Source organism: Geotrypetes seraphini, chromosome 12 (assembly GCF_902459505.1).
Source record: "Geotrypetes seraphini chromosome 12, aGeoSer1.1, whole genome shotgun sequence".
NCBI classification, from domain to species: Eukaryota; Metazoa; Chordata; class Amphibia; order Gymnophiona; family Dermophiidae; genus Geotrypetes; species Geotrypetes seraphini.
The window spans coordinates 23892498-23916350 of NC_047095.1; the positions used below are offsets into that span (position 1 = coordinate 23892498).

Sequence of the window (23853 nt, forward strand, 5' to 3'; positions counted from 1 at the left end):
CAAACTTTCAGAAACTACAAAAATGAGAGGGCATACGGAAAAATTAAGAGGGGACAGATTCAGAACCAATGCTAGGAAGTTCTTCTTCACCCAAAGGGTGGTGGATGCCTGGAATGCGCTTCCAGAGGGTGTGATAGGACAGGGTACGGTATCAGGGTTCAAGAAAGGATTGGATGAATTCCTGAAGAAAAAAGGGATAGAAGGGTATAGATAGAGATCACTATACAGGTCCTGGAACTGATGGGCCGCCGCATGAGTGGACTGCTAGGCAGGATGGACCCCTGGTCTGACCCAGCAGAGGCACTGCTTATGTTCCAGAATACTGCAGTGAAATTACTCCATCACTGTTCTAACTTCGATCACATCATGCCGCTTCTAAGATCAGAACACATGCTTCCGGGTGTCAAATCGCATCCCCTTTAAATATAATATTCTTTTCCACCAGATTCTCTCAAGCGGTCTTCCCTTGTTTTTATATAGTCTTCTGGTCCCATATTCGCCTCTAAGAACATTACGTTCCTCACAACAGCAGTTATTAGTAATTCCCTCATTTAGATAACTTTTTCTGGATTTCGATAGGAATAATTCAATATGTGTTATAGCTCCTACTCTCTGGAATTCTTTGCCTTTTTACCTTCATTCAGAGAAATCATTTGTAACCTTCAAGGCATAATTAAAGGCATACTACTTCTCTTTGGCCTTTATATCTTAACTTACTTTCTCCTGATGGCTACTTTTTTTTCTGTATGGGCAGATTTAAATTGTTTCCTCCCTTACCACATCGTTCATCCCTTTCCACAACCTTTTTATTTTTATTGTAATCCCTGATTCCCTCTTTCCTCAAGTTCTCAATTGTTTTCCTTTACGTTTTTGTCTTCTTTCTGTTCTTACCCTATTTAATTTGTTTTGTGGTTTTATTTTTGTTTGTTTTTAAATTTTTTATATTGTAAACCGATTAGATTTGCCTTCTGGTTTTATATTTGCGGTATATTAAATAAACTGAACTTGAACATGCAGAATTTTTATTTTTGCAGACATACGAGGATGCTTCAACTGTCTTCGATGCTCTAATGCCGCTTCGATGAAACACTCCCTCAAACAGCAATTAGTGCTCTGTCAAGAGTAAGTTTCTTTTTTATACTTTGAAGTAGTGGATCAATGCCTCGATGGAGAACTTCGATGTGAAGATCGATGCCTGGAGGTAGAATGTCATCCAAGATGGGGAGTGATGATGCCTCGCAGAAGATTCATGAGAAGTAGCTCAATAGCTGACATCAGTATCTTGAGGCCTCGTAGTGCTAAGCGTAGACTGGGCCGGTACCAAGGGAGTCAATGTTAGCACTCACATGCAGTGCAATTTTAACATGTTACCGAGCTCCATCTTGAAGAACTAATCGAGTTTCTCCCTGAAAGTATGCACTGGTATCGATGGCTCATCAGCTGGTACCATCGGTGCAGAAGGTTGTTTCGGAGTGGGTGATTTTGATGAGGATGGAGAGACACTGCACTTCAAAATAATCTGTATCAATGTCCATCGATGAAGAAGAGGCACCATGACTATATAACATCAAGTGGTATGAAAAGTGCCACAGGTGTCGAAGCCTGAAAAGGCTTCAGAAATGGCAACCTGTATCGCCCAGAAAGCTATGCATCAAATGGATTCGATGCTTAATTGGCAGGGCACTGTCCACTGCGATGCATCTGTGTCAACGTGGTAAAATCATCGGTTGTAGAAAGGCATGCATCAACTATCTACTACTCTTATTCACTGATTTTTATAAGAAAAGTGAAGATGAAATTGAAATTCTTGAAAAAGTTTGTTAAAAAATTTAAACAGGAAAGCAACTCGACAGAGAAACAAGAAATACATCTTCTTCACTCCGTGGAAAAAGAAAAACTGATGACTTTGCGAGCTAGTGTCAGGCGGGAAGGCACTCGTGCATGCGCAGTGCGGGCAGTATTAAGCTTTGAATTCTTAAAGTGCCGGTGCACTTTTTTGCTGTCTGTGCCGGGGCTCTGTGGATGACGTCACCTACATGTGAGAATATGCTGCCTGCTTGTCCTGGGATAATAGATTATATTTGCACAGATCTCTGTGTTACAGTAGGATAGAGGAATCTATAGTGCTTTCTTTGAAAAAATAACTGAAAGATCAGAATGAGGGTAACATTCAAAACATGATAGTATCTGATTTAAAATCATCTAAAGTTCATTAATTTGGTAAGCAATGGTTAGATCTGATCAATTACCTTTTTTTTTTGCCCTTCCTCATTAGCAAAACACGTTTGCAGGAGAACATGCATTTACCTTAACTTGTTTTCTACCAGAAGATGCAGTCTGTTTAGCTCTTTTTTTCTCTGGGAACACTTCTGTAAATGTATATAAAATGAGTTCAGCGGCACTCAAACATTTGTGTACATACAATTGTAAAGTCTTATTCTATAAGCAAAAGCATTTAAAAAGCACAAATCAAAATGTTAATTGTAACCTGTATTTTTACAAGAACCTGGCACCATCAAACACAAATATGCATTTAGATAGACCCATTCCACATTTGACTTTCATGTTTAATTGCAACTGGTATTAAAAAAGGTAAAGGACTATTTTTATCAACTTTATCTGCAGTACTTAATGCTGCTAAAGTACAATAATAACCAGTCTATGTGTGTAATATGTATTAGATTAAAATATACAGTATATATCTATATCTGGCATACAAAATAAGAAAGAAGTGAATTGACAGACTTTCAAAAAATATTAGAAGGCGTTTTCAACAGCGAGTCCTAGAGAGAACAGGGAGCCACCTATTGGACAGACTGTACTTGCAATTGTAACAAAGGTTGAGGAACGATAATAGCAGTAATGATGGTTGCATGCTGGAAAATGAACAAAGTAGACACTATACTTAGTTTTATCAGTGCTATGGCAAGTTTCCGTAGTGTAGTGGTTTTATCAGTGCTGCCTCAAGACCCTGTTCCTCAATGACCCCATATGGCTGGGTTACAAAAGAAGTGCTTTAAGTATATTTTCTCCTATTTCTGTAAAGTCAAGCCTTGTAGTCATACTCATAGCCACATAATCTTACAGCTTATACTACGCCATAGCAGCTTATACTGGCCCATAGCAGGAAGAGCTGATGCACTTAAGCACTTCTACTGCTGGGCTACATGGGGTAATGGAAGAATGAGATTGGGAGGCAGTGTATGAACACTATTAGAACTAAGTACAGTGTTTTGCTGCCCTCATCTTTTATCAGTGCTCCAAACTGACAAAAGGTTTGCCCATTGGGAGGTGGGGGTTGGAGGACAGAGAAGGAAGGGGGAATGGGGATGTTCCTCTTCACCCTCTATTGAATTCCAACACTCTTATGTATCATTTTCAGACACCCTTGTCTGTGCCATTGCCCCAGACCAGACCCGCTATTACTATTATGTATCATTTCTATAGCGCTGAAACAGCTTACAATATAATTTGAGACAGGACATATAGGGTTGGGGAGTTTCTTGCAGAGATAATGATAGGATAGATATAAGTATCTTACGGTGCATGGGAGTTTCTCATAAGAGCTTACAATCTAATTTGAACAGACAGGACATATAGGGTTGGGAAAGTATCTAGCAGAGAGAATGATAGGATAAACATAGGTATCTTACGGTGAGCGGGAGTTAGGTGTTGAAAGTAGCCTTGAAAAAATGTTTTTTTAGCTTGGATTTGAATACTGCTAGAGATGAGCTTGATGTATTGACTCAGGAAGTCTGTTCCAGGCATATGGTGCAGCAAGATAGAAGGGGTGGAGTCTGGATTTGGTGGTGGAAAAGAAGAGTACAGATAAGATGGACTAACCCAATGAACAGACAGGCAATGTTGGACAGGCAAGCAGAGATTCGGGCCTGGATTTCTGTACAGATGTCTGGTGTGGAGAGGTAGATCTGGGAGTCATCAGCATAGAGATGATATTAAAAGTCATGGGAGAAGATCAATGCACCGAGTGGATATATATGGAGAAAAGGAGAGGGCCCAAGACACAGCATTGAGGTACACCAATTGAGAGTGGGATAGCAGTGGAGGAGGATCCACCTATACTAGGGGGTTGGCAACCTTTTTAAAGCAAAGAGCCAATTTATCCTAAAGATTTGATCCAAGATTTAAGAAGAGACTCAATGGGTAGAGAAGGGAGTTTGAGATATTCCAGGTCTCTCCAAGTTTCTTTATTTTTGATTTACCATTTATCATACAAGTGTCTAAATGGTTAACAATAAAATATAATTAAAAAGTAAAATCTTATTTAGGTTAAAAAGACGGAGGCATATATGCATTGATGTACATTGAAACGTAAGGGAAATGGGGAGAGGGAGGTAAATTGAATACATCGCAATAAAAATAAAACTAAAAGGAGGTTAGGGGGGGAGGGAAATACATTTGGGGAAGGATCGCTTCAAGAGAAGTGTTTTGATTTCCAAGAGTTCTGCAATAAAGAAGAGCTGTCAAAGAGGATAGGGATTAAAGAGTGTAAGCTTTCTTTAAAAAGAAAGGTTTTGAGTTTGATTTTAAATTTGTCCAATGAGTTTTCTAGTCGGAGATCAGTAGGAAAGGCATTCCCCAAAGTCTAGCTTCTCTCCCCTCTTTCTTCCCTCTAACCCCTCCATAGATCTCTGTACCTCCCTTCCCTCCCTCCCTCCCTGCCCGTCCCCCTTCCCCCAACCCATAGCCAAGGTTTCTCCCCTCTCTGGGCCCTGACCCTTTAATTCTCCTTCCCAACCCCATGATCCCCTATCCCCAGGCCTACTGAGGTACTTGATGCTTCATCAGGGATCTTCGTGACAGGAGTGTGATCCTCGCGCTCCTGCCGTCACACAGCTGCCTTCTAAAATGGCTGCAGTGACTTTTCACAGCTACTCATGGCATTTCCTGTAGTACTACAAGCTGCCGTGAAAGGTCACGGCATTCATTTTAGAAGATAGCCACAATGAGGCAGGAGTGAGAGGGCTGCACACCTTCCATGAAGACCCCCACTGGACCACCAAGTACCTCGGTAGGCCCAGGAGAGGGGGCAAATCATGGGGTTGGGAGATTAAAGGGTCAGGACCTGGAGAGGCAAAGCTACATGGCAGAAGAGCCGCATGTGGCTCATGAGCCGCAGGTTGCCGACCCCTGACCTATGAAAGTGTGATGGGATATATAGGATGAAAACCAGAAAAGAACAGAACTCTGGATACCCAGCAACGACAGTGTATCGAGGAGTAGCTGATAATCAACAGTATCGAAGGCAGCAGACATATCGAGAAGGATGAGGATAGAGTACAGGTCATTGGATTCAGCCAGGTCATTAGAGATTTTAGCAAGGGCAATTTCTGTGGGATGGAGTGGGTGAAAGCCCAACTGAAGTGTGTCAAGAATAGCTTGAGATGAAAGGAAGTCCTGGTAATGGCAGTGGACAGCACTTTCAAGTAGCTTAGATAAGAAGAGAAAGAGAGAGATGGGGTGATAGTTAGAGGTGGATGTGGGGTCTAGTGAGGGTTTTCCGAGGAGAGGTGAGACTACAGAATCTTTGAAGACATCAGGAACAGTTACAGTGGTGAGTGATAGGTTGAGGATGTGACAGATAGGAAGGATGACAGTGGGAGAGATAGCACTGAGTAAGTTGGTGGGAACCAGGATAGAGGAGCAGTTAGTGAGGTTGGAAGAGGAGAGAAGATGTGCAGTTTCCTCTTCAGTGATTTGAGAAAAGGACAAAAAGGTAGCAGTGATTGAAGGGAAGTTGGCAGAGTGGACAGCTGGAAGGAGAGGTTGGGGGGAGGTGACCTGGTTGAAAACTCAAGGTGAATCTTGGAATCTTGTCGTAGAAGAACTCTGCCATTATTTGGGGAAAATAAAGGGGGGATTGGAAGTCGGGGAACTTTGAGTAGTTAGTTGAGTATGCCATAGAGATGGTGAGGGTTAGAGCTAAGAGAGTTAGTTAAATGGGAGTAGTATTCTTGTTTGGCAAGTGAGAGCACAGACTGAAAGGATGTCAACAGGAATTTGAAGTGTATGAAGTCAGATTTAAGCCAAAGCTGTTCAGCAGACCAGGCACAGGAGCGCAGGTAACTGATGATGGGGGTCAACCAGGAATGTGGTTTGGCGTGCCTTACAAGACATGAGATGGGAGGAGCGAAGAGTATCTAGAGCAGAGGAGAGAATGGTGTTGTAGGAGAGGATGACTTAATTGACAGACTTGTGTGACATAGTAGTAGAAGGGAGGGATGAGACGGTGGTGGAGGTGTCAGGGTCAATAGCCTGAAGGTTCCTAAATGTGATTGGTTGGGTCTTGGGGAAAGGGTGATGAGTTGTGAAGGTTAACATATGATGGTCTGAGAGGGAAAGAGTTGAGGTGCAGAATTGTATGGTAGAGCAGTTGGAAGAGTAGACAAGGTCAAGGCAATGGCCAGTCTAGTGGTGGTGGAGAACAAGCAGAGATTATATGAGGATATTAAGGCAAGAATCCTGGAAGTATAGGAGATAGAGAATGGATGTTGACATTACCAAGGATGAGGGATGAAAATGAGGGTTCGAGAAAGAAGGAGAGCCAGGAATCAAAGTCAATGAGGAAAGAAGGAGAGAGACTTATTAGGTGTGTGTGTGGGGGGGGGGGGTAAATGACTGCAACTTGGAGAGGTAGAGGAGCAAATAAATGGATAGCATGGAATTCAAAGGAGGGAGAAGAATGAGATTGAGGTGGAAGAAGGGGTTGATATCTACAAGATGGTGAGAGTAACAGAGAAAAATGCTTGAGTACCTGCAAAAATTAATGTAAACTGTTCTGAGCTCCCTTGAATAAATAAATAAATACCACCTCTCCATGACCATCTGGGTGAGATGTATGTGAGAAAAGGCAGACTCTATGACACAGGGTGGCAGCTGAAGCAAAGTATTCAGGGCAGATCCAGGTCCTTTAACTCTAACAGGTGGAGGGTTTGAGAGATAAAGAGGTCATGTATGAAGGTAAGTTTGTTGGAGACAGAGCAGATATTCCAAAGGGCACACAAGAAAGGCAGAGATGAAGGGGGAAGAATAACAGAGATAAGATTGTTATATTGCACACTGGGATTGGGAATGATATCCCCAGCAGAGAGTAAGAGAATATGGATGAGTATGGGAGAGGCATAGGGGAGAACTGTGAGTCACAGATACATACAGGTAGCATGGAGATGGTTGAATGAGAGGGGGAAAGGGTTGAAGCTCTAGGGCTGAGAAGAGGGAAGAGGACAAAAGGGAAGATGAGGTGGTGAAATCAAAAAGTGAGTAGTGTGGTGGAGGTGGCTGAAGTGCTTTGGGGTGAAAAGAGATTGGGGTAAAACAATAATAGCAAGAGGAGTTGGTGCACATAGGTCATGGTGGAAGGGGAGATAGTAGTCAATAGGCACTTCTTTAGTGCACAAAAAGAGATTATGTCCTTATCTTGATATCATCTTTTCCAGTAGATAGATGAGACATTCTAGACATGTGGGTTATCTCCCAATGGCCGCGTTCCATATGCAGAAGGAATCCACTCCAGATTTTTTTATGTGACTCTCCTCTACTTCGCTGGGAGCTCTAGCACCACATTCACTTAGTACCCAAGCACCAAGAACTCCAACACAGAACATGAAGTAGGGTCACCAATGGGAACATTCCCAAGAACCAGTTGTGCTCAAAAAAGGAACATTAGAACAACTACCAGCTAACCACAGCATCAAAGGAGCTTAGGAAGTACCCCTGTTTGTGATCTGAACATATGTATAGAATTCGTCAAGGCCTAAAAGGGCTGGCTGGCATCCAAGAAACTTGGAAAAGCATAAACAAAATGAAACAGTAGGCAGGTGCAGGAAGGACAGGGTAGGAGTCTAGAATGTCTCACCTATCTACTGAAAAAGATATTATCCAGGTAAGGACATAATCTCTTTTTTTTCAGAGCAATAGGTGAGTCATTCTAGACATGTGGGATGTACAAAAGCAGTCCCAAAAAATCTAAGGCAGGCTGACTGCATTAACTCTCAAGACCGAGGACCCAAAAGCAGAGTCCTGTCATGCCACCACATCCACTCTGTAAAATTTGGCAAATGTGTACAGAGCGGACCAAGTATTTGCCCTACAAATCTCCTCAGGGGATTGCTCTAGCCTTGGCCCACGAGGAGGCCATACTCCTGGTAGAATGTGCCTTAATAGAACAGGAGACTGTTTACTGCAAAGAATGTAGGCTGATGAAATGGCCTTACAGATCTGGAAAAGGTGGTCTTGGAAGCGGGGGTGCCCTGCTTAGAAGAATGGGTCAGCACAAAAAGATGGTCAGTGAGGCAAAACTCATTTGTAATCTCTAGATAGCGTAGAAGAACTCTGTGGACAATCAATTACTGCAAAATGCAGTAATTGTTTCTTAGAACCATGAGGCTGAATAAACAGGCATGCATACTTCCCGATTAACATGGAATGTCGACACTACCTTCGGCAGGAACGAAGGAACTGTGTGGAGAAAAATACCTGCCTCTGAGATCCACAAGAAAGGTTCTCTACAAGACAGCCTGGAGTTCTGTCACACATCTCATTGAAGTAAGGGTGACCAGAAAAGCTACCTGTAGCATCAAGTCCAAGAGAGAAGCATCTCTCAGAGGCTCAAACAGAGCCTTGGTGAGGCCAGAGAAAACCAAGAAAAGGTCCCACAAAGGGAACGTCAGTTTGATTGGTGGTCTACAGAAATCTGGCCACATCAGGGTGAGATGCAAGTGAGAGACTACGGTCCTGGGCTCTGAAACAAAAGAGTTCAACAACTTGGACCTGAAGAGAAGCCACAGTGAGGTCCTTATCAAGGCCCATTTAGAGAAAGTCTAGTACTACTGAAAAATAAGCAGAATATGGCTCCACACTTTCCTGGTCGCACCAATGTTGGAAAGTCTTCCACACCTTGGCGTAGACAGACAAAGTAGTTGACTTCTTAGATTTCAGAAGAGTAGAATTGACATCAGAATAGCCTTTGTGCTCTAATGCTTCGCACTCAATTGCCATGACATAAGAGCAAAGTGATAGGGATCCTCCATGCAGAATAGACCCTGAGAGAGGAGGTCAGGAACAGCCCGCAACTGAAGGCCACAACTTATGTGAAGGCGCATCAGATCTGTGTATCACAGTCTATGAGGCCAATCTGGAGCCACCAGAATGACCCTTCCCTAATGAGTCATAATCCGGTGAAGGACCAGGCCTATCATGGGCCAGGGAGGAAAACATACAGTGGTACTCCCTGCAGCCAAGGCTCTACTAAAGCGTCTAGGCCTTACTTCCTGGCTTGGATCTGTGACTGAAAAAAATCAGGCGGCTTTTGAGTTCCTTGCTGATGCCATTGGGCCAAAGTGAGACCAACCCCAGTGCCGCACAATGGCTTGAAATGCTGCCAAGGACGGCACCCACTCACCTGGATACAAAGATCAAGCCACCCTCTATAAAAACACCCTACAAGTGGCCAAGAAACAATGCACGTAATTCTTCAGCACTTTACTCCATCGTTCGTTCACTCTCTCCCTATGCTAAGAAACTAACCCCCAACATAAATCAACCAATGCTCTCCCCCCCTACCAAACAGGATTTTCAGCACATCATTTCACCGAACTATCCTTAATCGGCCTGATCACAAGTATTCGTTACTTTCAAGACCACCGCAAATCAATTTTTTCTGATATCTCTTGACCTTACATTGGCCTTTGATATCATCTGCCACTCCTTACTGCTTAAAAGATTGCAATCCATAGGTATTGCTGGAACTTCTCTGCAATAGTTCACTTCCTACTTTCAAAATTGGAATTAAAAAGTCTAGGTCAATAATGCCACATTCTCGACCATAATTCAAACTTACGGAGTCCCACAGGGTTCCCATTCTTTCTCCCCTCCTTTTCAACATCTTTATGAGTCCACTACTTACCTAAGCACAATCCATAGGATTTACTATTTTCATGTACGCTGATGACATTCAACTGCTTCACCCCCTAAACTCAAATGCATCCAAAGAAATAGTAGAAATCAACAATAAACTTAAAATTAGCTCTTGGCTTCGACAAAACAAACTTTCTTTGAACATTTCTAAATCCAAGGGTGTACTTTTCTCTACCTCTCCAAAAGTAACTCTGAACCAGCCTATCAATATTGATTCATGCCCAATCCAAATTGACAACAAAATCAAACTCCTTGGAGTTATCATTGATGAGCGGACTGCTGGGCAGGATGGACCGCCGGTCTTACCCAGCAGCGGCAATTCTTATGTTCTATCGTTTCTCTCTTAGACACCCCTCCCCCTCTATCAACATCTTGATTCACTCTTTAGGTATTTCCCACATTGACTACTGCAATGCACTGTATCAAGGCATTACAGAAAAGGAAACTTGCTGGCTTCAACTTTTACAAAATACTGCTGTTAAACTTATTTAGAAAAAGCAAAAAAATTTGACTATGTCACCCCCCTCTTGTGTAAAGCACACTTGCTACCCATCCCTCACCGTATCATCTACAAATCACTTTTACTAACATTCAAAACCAAACAGTCCAATTCACCAGCTTTCATCAATAAATTTCTAATTCTTTATGCTCCTTCCCGGACTCTTCGATCCAACACTCAAAATCTGCTTACAGTCCTGTCTATCTGAGAATTATTTCTCAATACAACCCGTAAAACTATCTTTTCGATCACTGCCCCAACTTTGGAATACTCTTCCGTCGGACCTCCAATTAGAAACCTTTCTTGAAAAGTTCAAGTCTAAACTCAAAACATTCCTTTTCAAAGACGCCTACGACTGCTGATTTCTTTCATTTCAATTAGAGTCCAATTAGAGTTTTTCCATGAAGTTGGTAACACTAAATCAAAACACTTATTTTGAAGCAAACCCTACCCTACCCTCTTGTTTCAAACCCATCCCCTCTCATCCCTCCCTCTTATGGGGTTTTTTTTCCCATCTCGATGTACTCATTAACTTACCAGTTCCCGCCTCTCCCTTATTGGTTCCAGTAAGTCAGTTTGTATTGTATTGTTTGTATTGTTCTAATTTTCTTTTTTAACATTGATAATTGTTAACCGTTTAGGTATATATTTGATAAACAGTATATCAAAGATTAAATAAACTTGGAAACTTGGAAGGTCTGTCTACTGAGGAAGTCTACTTAAACATTGATGACTCCTGCCTGATGCGCTGCTGAAAGAGCTTAGAGATGACGCTCCGCTCAGAGAAAGAGCAGACAGGCTTTCTGAGCCAAAGAAGCACTCTTGTGTCCTCCTGTCGCATTGTCAGAGAAGACTTGGAATGCTTGGCATTACAGAGTCATTTGCAATTTCACTAGAGTCAAGCAAATGGCCCACAGTTTCAAATGGTTGATTGACCACTTCCTTTGAGAGGGCATCCAACGTCCCTGAATGGGACGATTGTTTCCATGGCATCTGCCATCACAACCACCCAAAACGCAATCTGCAGTGGCTTGCCCCTGGAGAGGGACTGTGGAAGGAGCCACCACTTCATGCTGGCCCAGGCCACCAAAGTCTAAGGAAGAACTGCCTGCAACACTTTCATCTGCGGAAACCAGCATGAGAGCAACACGTGCTTCAGAGGACGCATATGCACCCTTGCCCAACAAACCACATCTATGGTGACCACTATGGACCCCCAGGGCCTGGAGATAGTCCCACGCAAACAGAGCTGCTTTGCCCAGAAGGAAAGAAATCTGAGAGTATAGCTTCTGTTTGCGTGCCTCTGGAAGATAAACTCAGCCAGCTGCCATGTCGAACAAGACCCCTAGATATTCCAGGGACTGTGTCAGGGTCAAATTGATTTTCCTGTAAAGCACAATCCAACCCAATCTGCCAGGACCTGGAAACAGAAAAAACAACGAAGGTGACTGAATGGTATTCGATCTTGTTTTTTCTGCTTTCACGGTTTGTGAAGGTAGCAACTGCTGTGTTTTCTGCATATCTTCCAGGACCTGGACCACATGATCGACCACATGATCCACCATTCGCCGACCCTCAGCCAACAAGGGAGCTCTGATCAGCCAAGCATCCAAGAACGGATGCACCTACAACCCCATCTTCCTCAAGTGAGCTGCCTCAACCACCATCATCTTGGTGAAGGTACGAGGCGCCATAGCAGGCCAAAAGGAAGAGTTGAAAACTGTTAATGATATTCCAGAACATGAAATCGGAAGAATTTCCGGCACTCCTGATAAATGGAAATATGTAAGTAAGCCTCTGTTAGAGCCTCAATGAACTCTCCCGGGGCTACTGCCCCTATGACAGACCGCACTGTCTCCATGCAAAAGCGCAGAACTTTGTGCGCTACATTGATGTGTGTAAGAAATCGTCTAAGCCTTTCTCTAGCACAATAAAATATATGAAGCATTTAAACTAAACTAAACTAAACCTTAGGTTTGTATACCGCGCCATCTCCACAAGCGTAGAGCTCGGCACGGTTTACAGGGTTAGGTTGAAAAGGAGCTACAATGAAGGGTTATAGGAAAGGAGCTAGGACGATAAAGAGGGACAGGGTACCAAAGAGCGGGAGGTGTTAGATTTTTGAAAAGAGCCACGTTTTCAGGTGTTTGTGGAAGGATTGGAGGGAGCTTGAAATTCTGAGCGGGGATGTGAGGTTGTTCCAGAGTTCTGTGGTTCTAAAGGGGAGGGATGTTCCTAGTTTTCCTACGCGGGATATACCTTTTGCAGAGGGGAATGATAGTTTCAGTTTTTGGGAGGATCTAGTGGAATTAGGGTAAACATGTGGATAAAGGCAAGCCGGTTGATGTAGTGTATCTAGATTTCCAGAAGGTTTTTTACAAAGTTCTTCATGAGAGGCTCCTGAGAAAATTAAAGTGTCATGGGGGATTTTAATTGTGGACTAAGAACTGGTTATCGGAAAGAAACAGAGGGTAGTGTTGAATTGCAATTTTTCTCAGTGGAGGAGGGTAAATAGCGGTGTGCCGTAGGGATCTGTACAGGGACTGGTGCTATTTAACTTATTTATAAATGATCTAGAAATTGGAACTACAAGTGAGGTGATTAAATTTGCAGATGACACTAAACTGTTCAAAGTTGTTAAAATGCATGCGGACTGTGAAAAACTGCAGGAAGTCCTTAGGAAATTGGAAGATTGGGCATCCAAATGGCAGATAAAATTCAATGTGGACAAATGCAAATAGATGCATATTGGGAAGAATAATCCAAATCATAGTTATTGGATGCTAGGTTCCACCTTGGGGGGCGGGTCCTCAAGAAAAGGATCTGGGTGTCATTGTAGACAATACGCTGAAGCCTTCTGCCCGATGTGCAGCATGGCCAAGAAAGCAAACAGGATGCAGTTACTGTACACGAATATACAAAATTAACATGCAGTAATTGCAAAGCCTCTATGTTAGCACAGAGACAGTACACTTCATGCATGTTACCTGCATTACAGATCATATGGATGCACTTTTCACCACCTCAAGGGGTGACATCTGCTATATTGTTATTAAGCGATACTGTACTTCACTTTAAGTGCAAGGTGCATGCCTTGTCCATTCTACACCCCGTTCCACATTGCTCAATTAATACAGGAATTAGCATGTGCTAAATGTGAAGCCACTGCTTAACTCACTTCAGAAAGAGAGGCCCCCATATTTGATGCAGTTTGCTAAAAAGGCAGAATTGAAATTCTGGAGAAATCAATTTGCAAAGAATTCAGCTACCTTTTCTTGAATTAGTATAAGAATATATCAAAAGATGGTGTCATATGTGAGCTTCAGAGATAATATGGGTCTTTTTTAGATGCCAAATAAACAATTTCCAGTAACCCAATGCCCAGTATCTGAAGAAGGGATTCATTTCCCTTTAAGAGCTCAAGTACAATATTCATGAATAAATGTGCAAAGAAATTTTAGTAGCATTATCTAGACATATATTTGTACATAGAAAAATTATATAAAAGCTAAATGTAAATAGGAGTTTGTGATTTATCTGAGAGTGCATCAAGTCATTCCTGGACTTTGACAGCAAAATCAGACCTTCTATTCATTATAAGCAGCCGAAATGCTGCACTAAAGCAGCAGTATGTCAAGGCTAATAAAACTTGAAACACAAACATATATTTAAGTCCATATAGGCTGTCTTTGTTGTTCATGGGTAATAGCTTGCAAGTTTCAAGTTTCAAGTTTATTTTTGACTTGTTGGATCGCTTAATTTAATTTGCTAAGCGATTTACAGATAAAAATATATATAACAGATTGATTAAAATTAGGTACATTATCATAAAAACTAACAAATAAAATCATACAGACTAACGGACACATAAGGAAAGAATGGGTAGAACTACAATTGTATATATTAAAAGAACATTAATGGTAAAAAACAACAGGTATGGGGAATATCAGAAAAATAAAAAAATGGAAAGAAAAAGAATCAATAAAATTAAATTCATACATTAAACGCGTCTTTAAAAAGGAAACTTTTTAAACTACTTTTAAACTGTTTCAAATCATTTTCTACTCTGAGATACTGGGGCAAACTATTCCATAATTGAGGGGCTATAACAGAAAAAATGTCAGTGCGACGAGTTCCAATAATTTTTAATGATGGAACTGTTAAAAGGTTTTGATTAGTGGATCTTAAAGAGCGTGAAGTACTATATGGAATGAGTAATCTGTTGATGAATTGGGGTTCGTTTGTAATCAGTGTTTTAAAAAACTAAAAGTAATATTTTAAAGGTAATCCGGTGAGTAATAGGAAGCCAGTGTGATTCAATCAAGAGTGGTGTGACATGGTCAAATTTTTTGCAATTGTGTATTAGTTTTATTGCTGTGTTTTGAACTATCTGAAGACGTTTTTTCTCTCTCTGGGTGATATTTATTAATAAAGCGTTACAGTAGTCAAGTTTTGCAAATGACTTTTGAACTACCTTCATATTTTTATTTGAGAAGCAGCAGCATAACTAGGATTGAATGGTACATATAGTGTCACTTTGGTCAGGGTTGTATGTGTTGGGGAAGGGAGACCTCTTTAGAACTCCAGTGTGGATAGTGTGGGGTAGCTATGGAAATTGAGGGGTGTCTGGACAAAGAATATATGTTGGTGAGTAGCAAGGATGGAAGATGTGAGTGGATGGGTATTTGGGGCAGGAGTATGTGAACGAAGTGAGGTATAGTACATAGGGCAGAAGGGGACATGTGGATTATATAGGAGGGTAGCTGGCACAGTAGGGTTGTGTATGAGGTGGCAGCTATGAGTGAGATGTCTGAGATGTAGAGCCTTGTGTATCTTAGATGCCCAGTGAGGTGATGTACACAGGAGGTGTCAGTTGTAGGTGAGTTGTCTGGGGCAGTGGTATAGTGGGAGTGTCTGAGGTGAGGTGGGGTGCATTTGTGTCACATGCACAGTGAGGGTGTTAGTAAAAAGATTGAGACAAGATTTTCTCTTTTGGTTCATCACTTACCTGTGACCAGTTCTCTTTCTAGCTGAGCCCCTCCCTGCACCCCTCATTCAAGCATTTAAAAGGTCTATAAAGCTTATATCTGATTTCAGTCTTTTTTTTCTTTGTGGGGAATATCTCTTACCTCAATAGATTAATGTACATTTCTCTATTTGGCAATTGTTTTCTGCAATCTGATCTTACACATGCTTTGTTGTAACTTTTAAATGCAAACCTGTTTTTTCTGCTAATTGTGTAATTGCTTTCCCGTCTCCACAGATTTTCTCTAAGTTTGGTTCATCACTTTTCCTATGACCTGTAACAAGCAGATTTATTTATCTACCTTTACTCCTTAACCCTACCTTACACATAGCATACACAGCTATACCTCTTGTGCATGAACCCTCCATGATAAATCTATGCTACCAATCTACTTTCACCTTCATCCTATGAGACTAGCTACCACTGTCTCAAAAGCCTCACAAATCTGACTTGGCCTAGGAAGCTCTCCCATATCCAGGATATATCTGATTCCAGTGCAATAGGTGAGACATTTTAGACATGTGGGTTATCTCCCAATGGCTACGTGCCATAGGCTGAGGGAATCCAGTCTGGATTTTTTCTTTGACTCTCCTCTACTTCACTGAGAACTCTAGCACCACCTATAGTTTTTCCCTTCTGCACGAGTGCCTGAAGGACTGTTTCTATTCTGCTTTTCCTTTTATTCTTATTTTATTTGCTTTTCGGGATTTCTTTGTGCCTGTATAGATAAGAAGCAGACTCCGGTCTGCAGTAGACAAGCCTGGTAGTACCTGTTGGTCCAGCCTGCATTTGTTTCTTTGGAGCTTGGGGCCGTCCCCACTTTTTCCTCATCTTCTGTTTAGCAAGGGTTCGTGCATAGGCTGTTTGTTGTCCTTTGAAGGCTCAATGGTGTCTCTCAGGGCGCAGGCTGATTTTTCGCCTCCACCCGTCCTTTAGCGCTTCTGTCAGTCCATGGAGGTGGAGGTACAGTCAGGCACCGTGTCTGGCAGCCTGAAGATCAATGTCAAGGAGGCATTACCAGCATGAGGCAATGTTTTCTTTTATTCCAGATACTGTAAGAGAGCTGAGGCAGGCTGCAGCACATCTCCAGCAAAGGTCACAGTGAGTAAGGCTGTCATAGCCTGTTAAGTGAATTGAGGGGGGTATGAATATTTAGAAGTTTGAGGGTTTCTGCCTGTCCCTCCTGTGTTCCCCTACCTTAAAAATCCTAAAATCACCTTTTTTGAACTTTCCTATGTGTAAAAAAAATTGCAATTTTAGCACGACTTTCTTAGCGGTGGCCATGTTGGATTTTTAGCAATCTTTTTTTTACAAAAGATTCCTGCTCTCACAAATCTGCAAATTTTGCCTCAAAACTTGTTGAGATGGAGTCCTTGGGCTCTCCTACTATGGATACTTTCCAGGATTTCACAAATTTAGTGCCTCAGGAGCATCCTTGCACCACGTGCCACATGACACGGCCAGAAGAAGTGGCAGCGCAAAGCATAGCCTCTCCCTTGACTAAGAACGGGAGTGTTGAAATGCTCAGCTAGCCTTTTGGGGTGGCCTTCCTTATTTTTGTGGCTCAGCACAGCTGAAAATTCCATACGCAAAGCTGCAGATCCGCCACAGCCCAAGAAGCACAGGGTGAAATAATCACAAGGTGACTCTAAGCCCCATGGTCCAGAGGCCTTCGCAAAATTTATGAAACATTTTTTAAATACATTTCAGCATTTCCGTGCTTCCCCTGTGCAGTTCTGCTCTGCCTCAGACTTGTCTCTCAGCGGTTTTGCCTCTATAGTCACGTCCTCTTCTCAGTCTGCTGCTGTTCCTGAGTTAGCTGATCCTTTTGTGGGCGATGCTTATGATGATGATCAGTTTGCGGACCCCTTGTTTTCCAGGGACACCCTCTCCTTGGTGGGGTACTCGGGACAGTAAACCAGCTCTTTGTATTCTTTGGCCTTAGAACCTAGGGATGATCCTACAGTTCTGTGTTTGACTTTAGTCACTCAGACGGCTCCTTCTACCTCCTCTTCTCTCTCCCCTTTGCAGAGTACAAACTTCCGCTTTTCCCTGGCATCCTGATATGAGCAATCTGATCTCAGAGCAATGGGGATTCTCCGGAAGGCGTTCTCAAGGTGACAAGGGCTATGTCCTGTTTATACCCTATGCAGCAAGAGTTCCAGCAGCTTCCTGGTCAGCCTAAAGTGGACTCTTTGGTTGCACAGGTGACTAAACGCACCTCCTTTCCCAATGAGGATATGGTTCTTAGGAGACTTTTTGAGGCATCAGCTTTGGGAATCAAACCTGCCTTTGCAGTGTCCTTTTGTCAGGCACGTTTACTTGTCTAGTCTGCTTACTCTGGATAATGAGGCTGTGGAGCATCCTCCTCGGCTTCTTTTGGCTGAATAGATTGTTGTTGGCAACCTGTATGATCTTATCGGATCCTGGGTAAGGTATCGGAATATTCGATTTCTGCTCGCCGTATCTTCTGGATTAGACAGTGGGCCAGTGATTACACCTCTAAGGCTACTCTTGTAAGGCGTCCTTTTAAGGTGCAATTGTTATTTGGCAAGGGCTTGGATGATCTCATGAATTCTATGATGGACTGTCACCTTAAGACCCAGCCTGATGCCAGACCCAGAACCTCTAGAGGTTCGGGACACTAATTTTTGTGACTCCAGTTCCGATCCTTATTCAAGCTCCATGTCTCAGAGATTTTCCCAGCGTTACAGGCAGAGGTTCGCATAACCAGCCTTCTGCCTCCCTCTGCCAAAAAGTCTCAATGATGCCAGGCTGAGGGAGGTCTTTCTGCATATCGGGGGCAGGCTCTCAGTGTTATTGCAGGCTTGGGTGCGCATCTCGTCTGACCAGTGGGTTTTGGACATCATTCAGTCTGGCTACAAGCTGAAATTTACCAGGCCTCTGACAGATTGATTTGTGAACTCCCTATGGAAACAAGGTAGTCAAAATGCAGACCACTGTACAAAGATTAAGAACATAAGAATAGCCTTTCTGGATCAGACCAATGGTCCCATCTAGCCCAGTATCCCGTCTTCATGGAGGCCAATCCAAGTCACAGGTACCTAGCAAAAAACCAAATAGTAGCAGCATTCCATGCTACCATCCCATGTCTGTCTCAACAGCAGACTATGGACTTTTCCTCCAGGAATTTGTCCAAACCTTTTTTAAAACCAGCTACATTAACTGCTCTTACCACATCATCTGGCAACACATTCTAGAGCTTAACTATTCTCTGAGTGAAAACATATTTCCTCCTATTGGTTTTAAAAGTGTAACTTCAATGAGTGTCCCCTAGTCTTTGTAAATCTTGATGCAGTAAAAAAAAAATCAATCCACTTGTACCCATTCTACACCACTCAGGATTTTGTAGACTTCAATCATATCTCCTCTCAGCTGTCTCTTTTCCAAGCTGAAAAGCCCTAACCTTTTTAGTCTTTCCTCATACGAGAGGTGTTCCACCCCCCTTTATCATCTTGGTTGCTCTTCTTTGAACTTTTTCTAGTGCCGCTATATCTTTTTTTGAGATAAGGAGAACAGAACTGAATGCAATACTCAAGGTGAGGTCACACCATTGAGCGATACAGAGGCATTATAACATTCTTAATCTTATTAACCATCCCTTTTCTAATAATTGCTAACATATTGCTAAAATATTGCTAACATTGCTAACAATAATTGCTAGTGCAGAGCTTTTATTTATTTTTTTTGTTCGAAACATGATCATATCAGCAAGTTGGTAGATCAAATAGAAGTAATCCAGTTGAAGGTATTCCCAGCTCTTCAGGGATGGCAGCCATGTAATTAATATGGAACAATGGACACACATCTAGAGGTGTAGCTCTCTACCTGTTCTACATTATCTGCTGCATTAACAGATACCACATAGTAATGACCTCCACATTAACTACAAGACATATTTCTCCTCATGCCTTTATCCAATAGAAATTTCCACATTAGGTGTTTTTAATGCAGCAGTTAGTGTACACTAATAGCACATTGCATGTTAGCTGCTGTGTTAAACTAATGCAGGGAATGGTTAAGGAGTGAATGCCATGAAGTTAACACTGGTATTAAAAGGAGATTAGGTTCTTACCTTGATAATATAATTTTCAGTAGATAGGGATGGTGAACCATAATGTTATCCATCTGTGCTCGTAAGCATACTTCAGAAGATAGCAATCACAGCTTTTCAACTCCTCCTCTTTCTCCACCTCTGCTGTCCCCTTCAATTCATACCAAAACTGGCGACTGGCCTACAGAAGAAGACAGGAGAAGGAGAGATATGGGGAATTTCCTGAAACCAGGTGTCTGATCTGCTCAGATGAGATTAAAATAATCACTGAAGAAACAGTAATGTAGTCAAAACATTAACAAGTCTCTGAGAGGAACAATGAATCCAAGAAAATAAAGTTAAGCAAGAAACATAAAGAGCTTGAACATTTATGAGCTCAACCATTCCTTCCTTGTAATTTTATATACAATCTCTTCTTAATCCAATGGTCTGACCAACAGTGAAATCTTAACTATGGAGGTGATCATTAACCTTGAGTCAGAAAGCAGGGACATCAAATAAATTGCTATGCAGGGGGGTTAAGCATACCATCACTATCTACTGGAAAAAATATTATCAAGGAAAGAACCTAATTTCTTTTTCCAGTGCAACAGGGATGGTATGCTGAACCATAGGGACATACTTTAAGCCATCCCCAAACTCTAAAGTGGGATAGATGAGCCTGCTCTTAGTACTAAGGACTCGAAAGCTGCATCCTCCTATGCTGCTAAGTCCATTCTGTAGAATTTGGAGAAGGTATGAAGGCAGAACCAAGTTGCTGATCTACAAATGTCCTCGGGTGGAATTGCCCATGCTTCCGCCCAAGAGGGAAGCGCTAAGATTTGACAGTAATTCTCCAACACATGGAATCTCAGGAACTTTCTGTGTTCTGGGAAGTTTGGGATGTGAAGGTAAGCATCTGTCAAAACTAGGGTAGCCAGAAATTATCCTGGCTCCACCGTTGCGATGACGGACTGAATGGTTGCCACCTGAAACCGAGGAATTTTTAAGGCTGCTTTGACATGTTTGAGATCCAGGATGTGTCTCTCACTCCTCTGAACCTTTCTTAGGCATGACAAAGTACATGGGAGTATCTGCCAGAGCTGAGTCTTCTGGAGGAACTAGTTCTATGGCTTGAATATCTAGCAACCTTCGCAACTTTGTTCGGACCTCTTCTGCCTACTCTGGCTGACCTGCCAGAGAATCCACAAGAATATTCGCAGAGTCCAGTAAAATAATTCACCCAATTAAGATGAATCCTTATTGAGGTCCGGAAGGGGTATCAGACAGCCCAACAAACAGATATGTTTGAAGGGAATAACTCTTCATTTGCCCCACGGTACCTCCTCCTCCGTATTAATTCTGCTTTTTTTCTTTTATACTTTTTATCAATAGTTACTGTCACTTGTGGTCATTTCTAGTATTAAAGTCTTATTATTTCATACAGTTATTCATGAATCTCAATTCTGAATACTTAGCTTTCAGCCTTGAAAAACATTCCCCTGAACGCCAACGCGTTTCGGATTCTTTGTCAAGGCGACATGGGGAAAGCTGAAATCCAAGAAACAGCATAATTAGCACTATAAAATTTAGCATTATACATATTTAACTGCGGAAACCCTCCCACTGCTTAAACATTAACGCTTACCTATTGTTGTGAACATACATAACATACCGCCGCACAACTTATCAAAGGACAAGCCGCGGCATTCTGACTCTGGAATTTAAATACCCACCCTAAATGACGCCATATCCGGGGGGGGGGGGGGAAACTCGTCTATTCTGACCAACAGAGATGTTTACAAAGACCAACATTAATTTAAAGGTCCGCTTGCGCTAACCAATCCGATGACTCATTTAAGCCCCTTAGGCGACATGGTATCTAATATGAACATCCACCGGAGTTCGCACCGATTAAGCCTCCGGGCAGGACGATCATCCTATCTGTTCTTATAGGAGAAGAAGAAATCTGGGTGAATATTTAAATCACAATAAATTCCAGGAGAGAGTTCGGCTCCAAAGTGGGAGTCACCTTCCGTGTGGCCAATGTCAATGGTGTAGCTTTACTATACCTGGGGAAGTTTGGACCCATCCTAGTACAAGGGAAATATTTGAGATTAAGTACAATACTACATGCAATTCTGATAACGTTATTTACGTAATTCAATGCCCCTGTCCAAAGCTGTATGTGGGGAGAACCACTCGCCCCATACGGGTCCGTCTCACGGAGCATAAATCTAGAGTTCACACTCATAACGAGTCGTCCCCGCTTGTCCGCCATTGGATAAGCTGTGGTCATACCTTAAAAGATCTGAAGTGGCGAGTTTTAGACCGTATTACAGTAGGGTGGGAGGGAGGGAACACTGCCCGGAGGCTTAATCGGTGCGAACTCCGGTGGATGTTCATATTAGATACCATGTCGCCTAAGGGGCTTAATGAGTCATCAGATTGGTTAGCGCAAGCGGACCTTTAAATTAATGTTGGTCTTTGTAAACATCTCTGTTGGTCAGAATAGACGAGTTTCCCCCCCCCCCCCGGATATGGCGTCATTTAGGGTGGGTATTTAAATTCCAGAGTCAGAATGCCGCGGCTTGTCCTTTGATAAGTTGTGCGGCGGTATGTTATGTATGTTCACAACAATAGGTAAGCGTTAATGTTTAAGCAGTGGGAGGGTTTAGCTTTCCGCAGTTAAATATGTATAATGCTAAATTTTATAGTGCTAATTATGCTGTTTCTTGGATTTCAGCTTTCCCCATGTCGCCTTGACAAAGAATCCGAAACGCGTTGGCGATCAGGGGAATGTTTTTCAAGGCTGAAAACTAAGTATTCAGAATTGAGATTCATGAATAACTGTATGAAATAATAAGACTTTAATACTAGAAATGACCACAAGTGACAGTAACTATTGATAAAAAGTATAAAAGAAAAAAAGCAGAAAAAAAGCAGAATTAATACGGAGGAGGAGGTACCGTGGGGCAAATGAAGAGTTATTCCCTTCAAACATATCTGTTTGTTGGGCTGTCTGATACCCCTTTCGGACCTCATTAAGGATTCATCTTAATTGGGTGAATTCTTTTACTGGACTCTGCGAATATTTTTGTATTGAGATATCTTCAAACAATTATTGAGAATATATGGTAGTAAGATTGCTCAAATGCAAGAGAATACACAAACCAGTCGGAGAAAGGGCACGCAAACTCTATCTTATAATCCTCTCTAATAATCTCCAGGACCCAGCAGTCAGTTGTTATCTGTTCCCAGGCCTCCAGATAGTCTGAGAGCCAACCTCCAATCTTTAGTGGAGCGGCTTGAGAGTTGGCATCATTGTGGCTTTTCTGGAACCTTGAAAGTTCTCTGGGTAGAAGCCCCTGTTAAGTACTGGTGGAAGTGCTGTGACCCATGAAAGGACCCCCAGCTATATCATGTGGTTGCTCGGGGTTTGCTGTCTGGTAAACAGCTTGGCCAGTGATCTAGCCATAAGATCACTACACTAGCCATAAGATCATCTAGGCCCTATCCAAACAGCCATCTAGGCCCTAGCCTACACTAGCCATAAGATCATCTAGGCCCTTGCCAAACAGTATCTGTCCCCTGAATGGGAGCCAGCTCAGCATTGTTTTAGAGGTCGAATCATCCACTCATTGTCTGATCCAAAGCATATTATAGGCAGAGATCAAATATGCTGAGATTTTTCCCATGGCTACTCCAGATAACATAAGCTGTGGCAGGGACCCAGCCTCCGACAGGGTCTGATTTTGAAGCCTAGAATGACAGGCACATGCCATGAAGGAGGCCGCTGCTGCAGCCTTAATCCCTAAAACTAGAGCCTCAAATTGTCTCCTGAGGACTATATCCATTCTGCAGGCCTACGAATCCTTAAAAACTATGCCTTCTTGCTTGGCAGGCAGGGAAGTGTGTTTGGTCACCTGGGCTACCAGGGAATCCACCTTTGGCAGAGCAAACATTTGCTGGAATTCCTGATCCAAGGGACACTACCATACCATATCACCCCCTGTAACCTAGAAAAGGAAACTAAAACTACAACTAGGAACCCAACCCACTTTGATACTGTCTCCCACAATGACATCACTAAGATATTTGACAGTATTCATCCTGCCGGTTCCAACCTAGACCCCCTCAGTCCACCACACCTCCTAATGGTGGTGAAGGACACCTTTGTAGACTATATCCTTCCTCTCATCAACATCTCTCTACAAATGGGCGTAGTGTCAGCAAACTAGAAATCAGCGGTTATCAGACTAATCTTGAAAAAAAACCATGCTTGACCCCAACGTGCCCTGCATCTATAGGTTCAACCTACCCTTCGTCTCCAAGATC

At 42.4% G+C, this 23853-nt stretch overlaps 1 protein-coding gene across 23 annotated transcripts in view; it reads right to left on the reverse strand.

Annotated features, from left to right (window-relative positions):
- BRDT (bromodomain testis associated) overlaps positions 1–23853 on the reverse strand; it is a 244221-nt gene that overhangs the window by 63660 nt on the left and 156708 nt on the right. For all 23 annotated transcript variants that reach the window (XR_004536616.1, XR_004536631.1, XR_004536629.1 and 20 more), the window contains one exon: positions 2308–2369. Coding sequence is in view for 2 of the 23 variants with exons in the window: in XM_033916331.1 (XP_033772222.1) it covers positions 2308–2369 (62 nt within the window). In the remaining 21 variants the exon portion in view is untranslated. The remainder of the gene's footprint in view (positions 1–2307; positions 2370–23853) is intronic.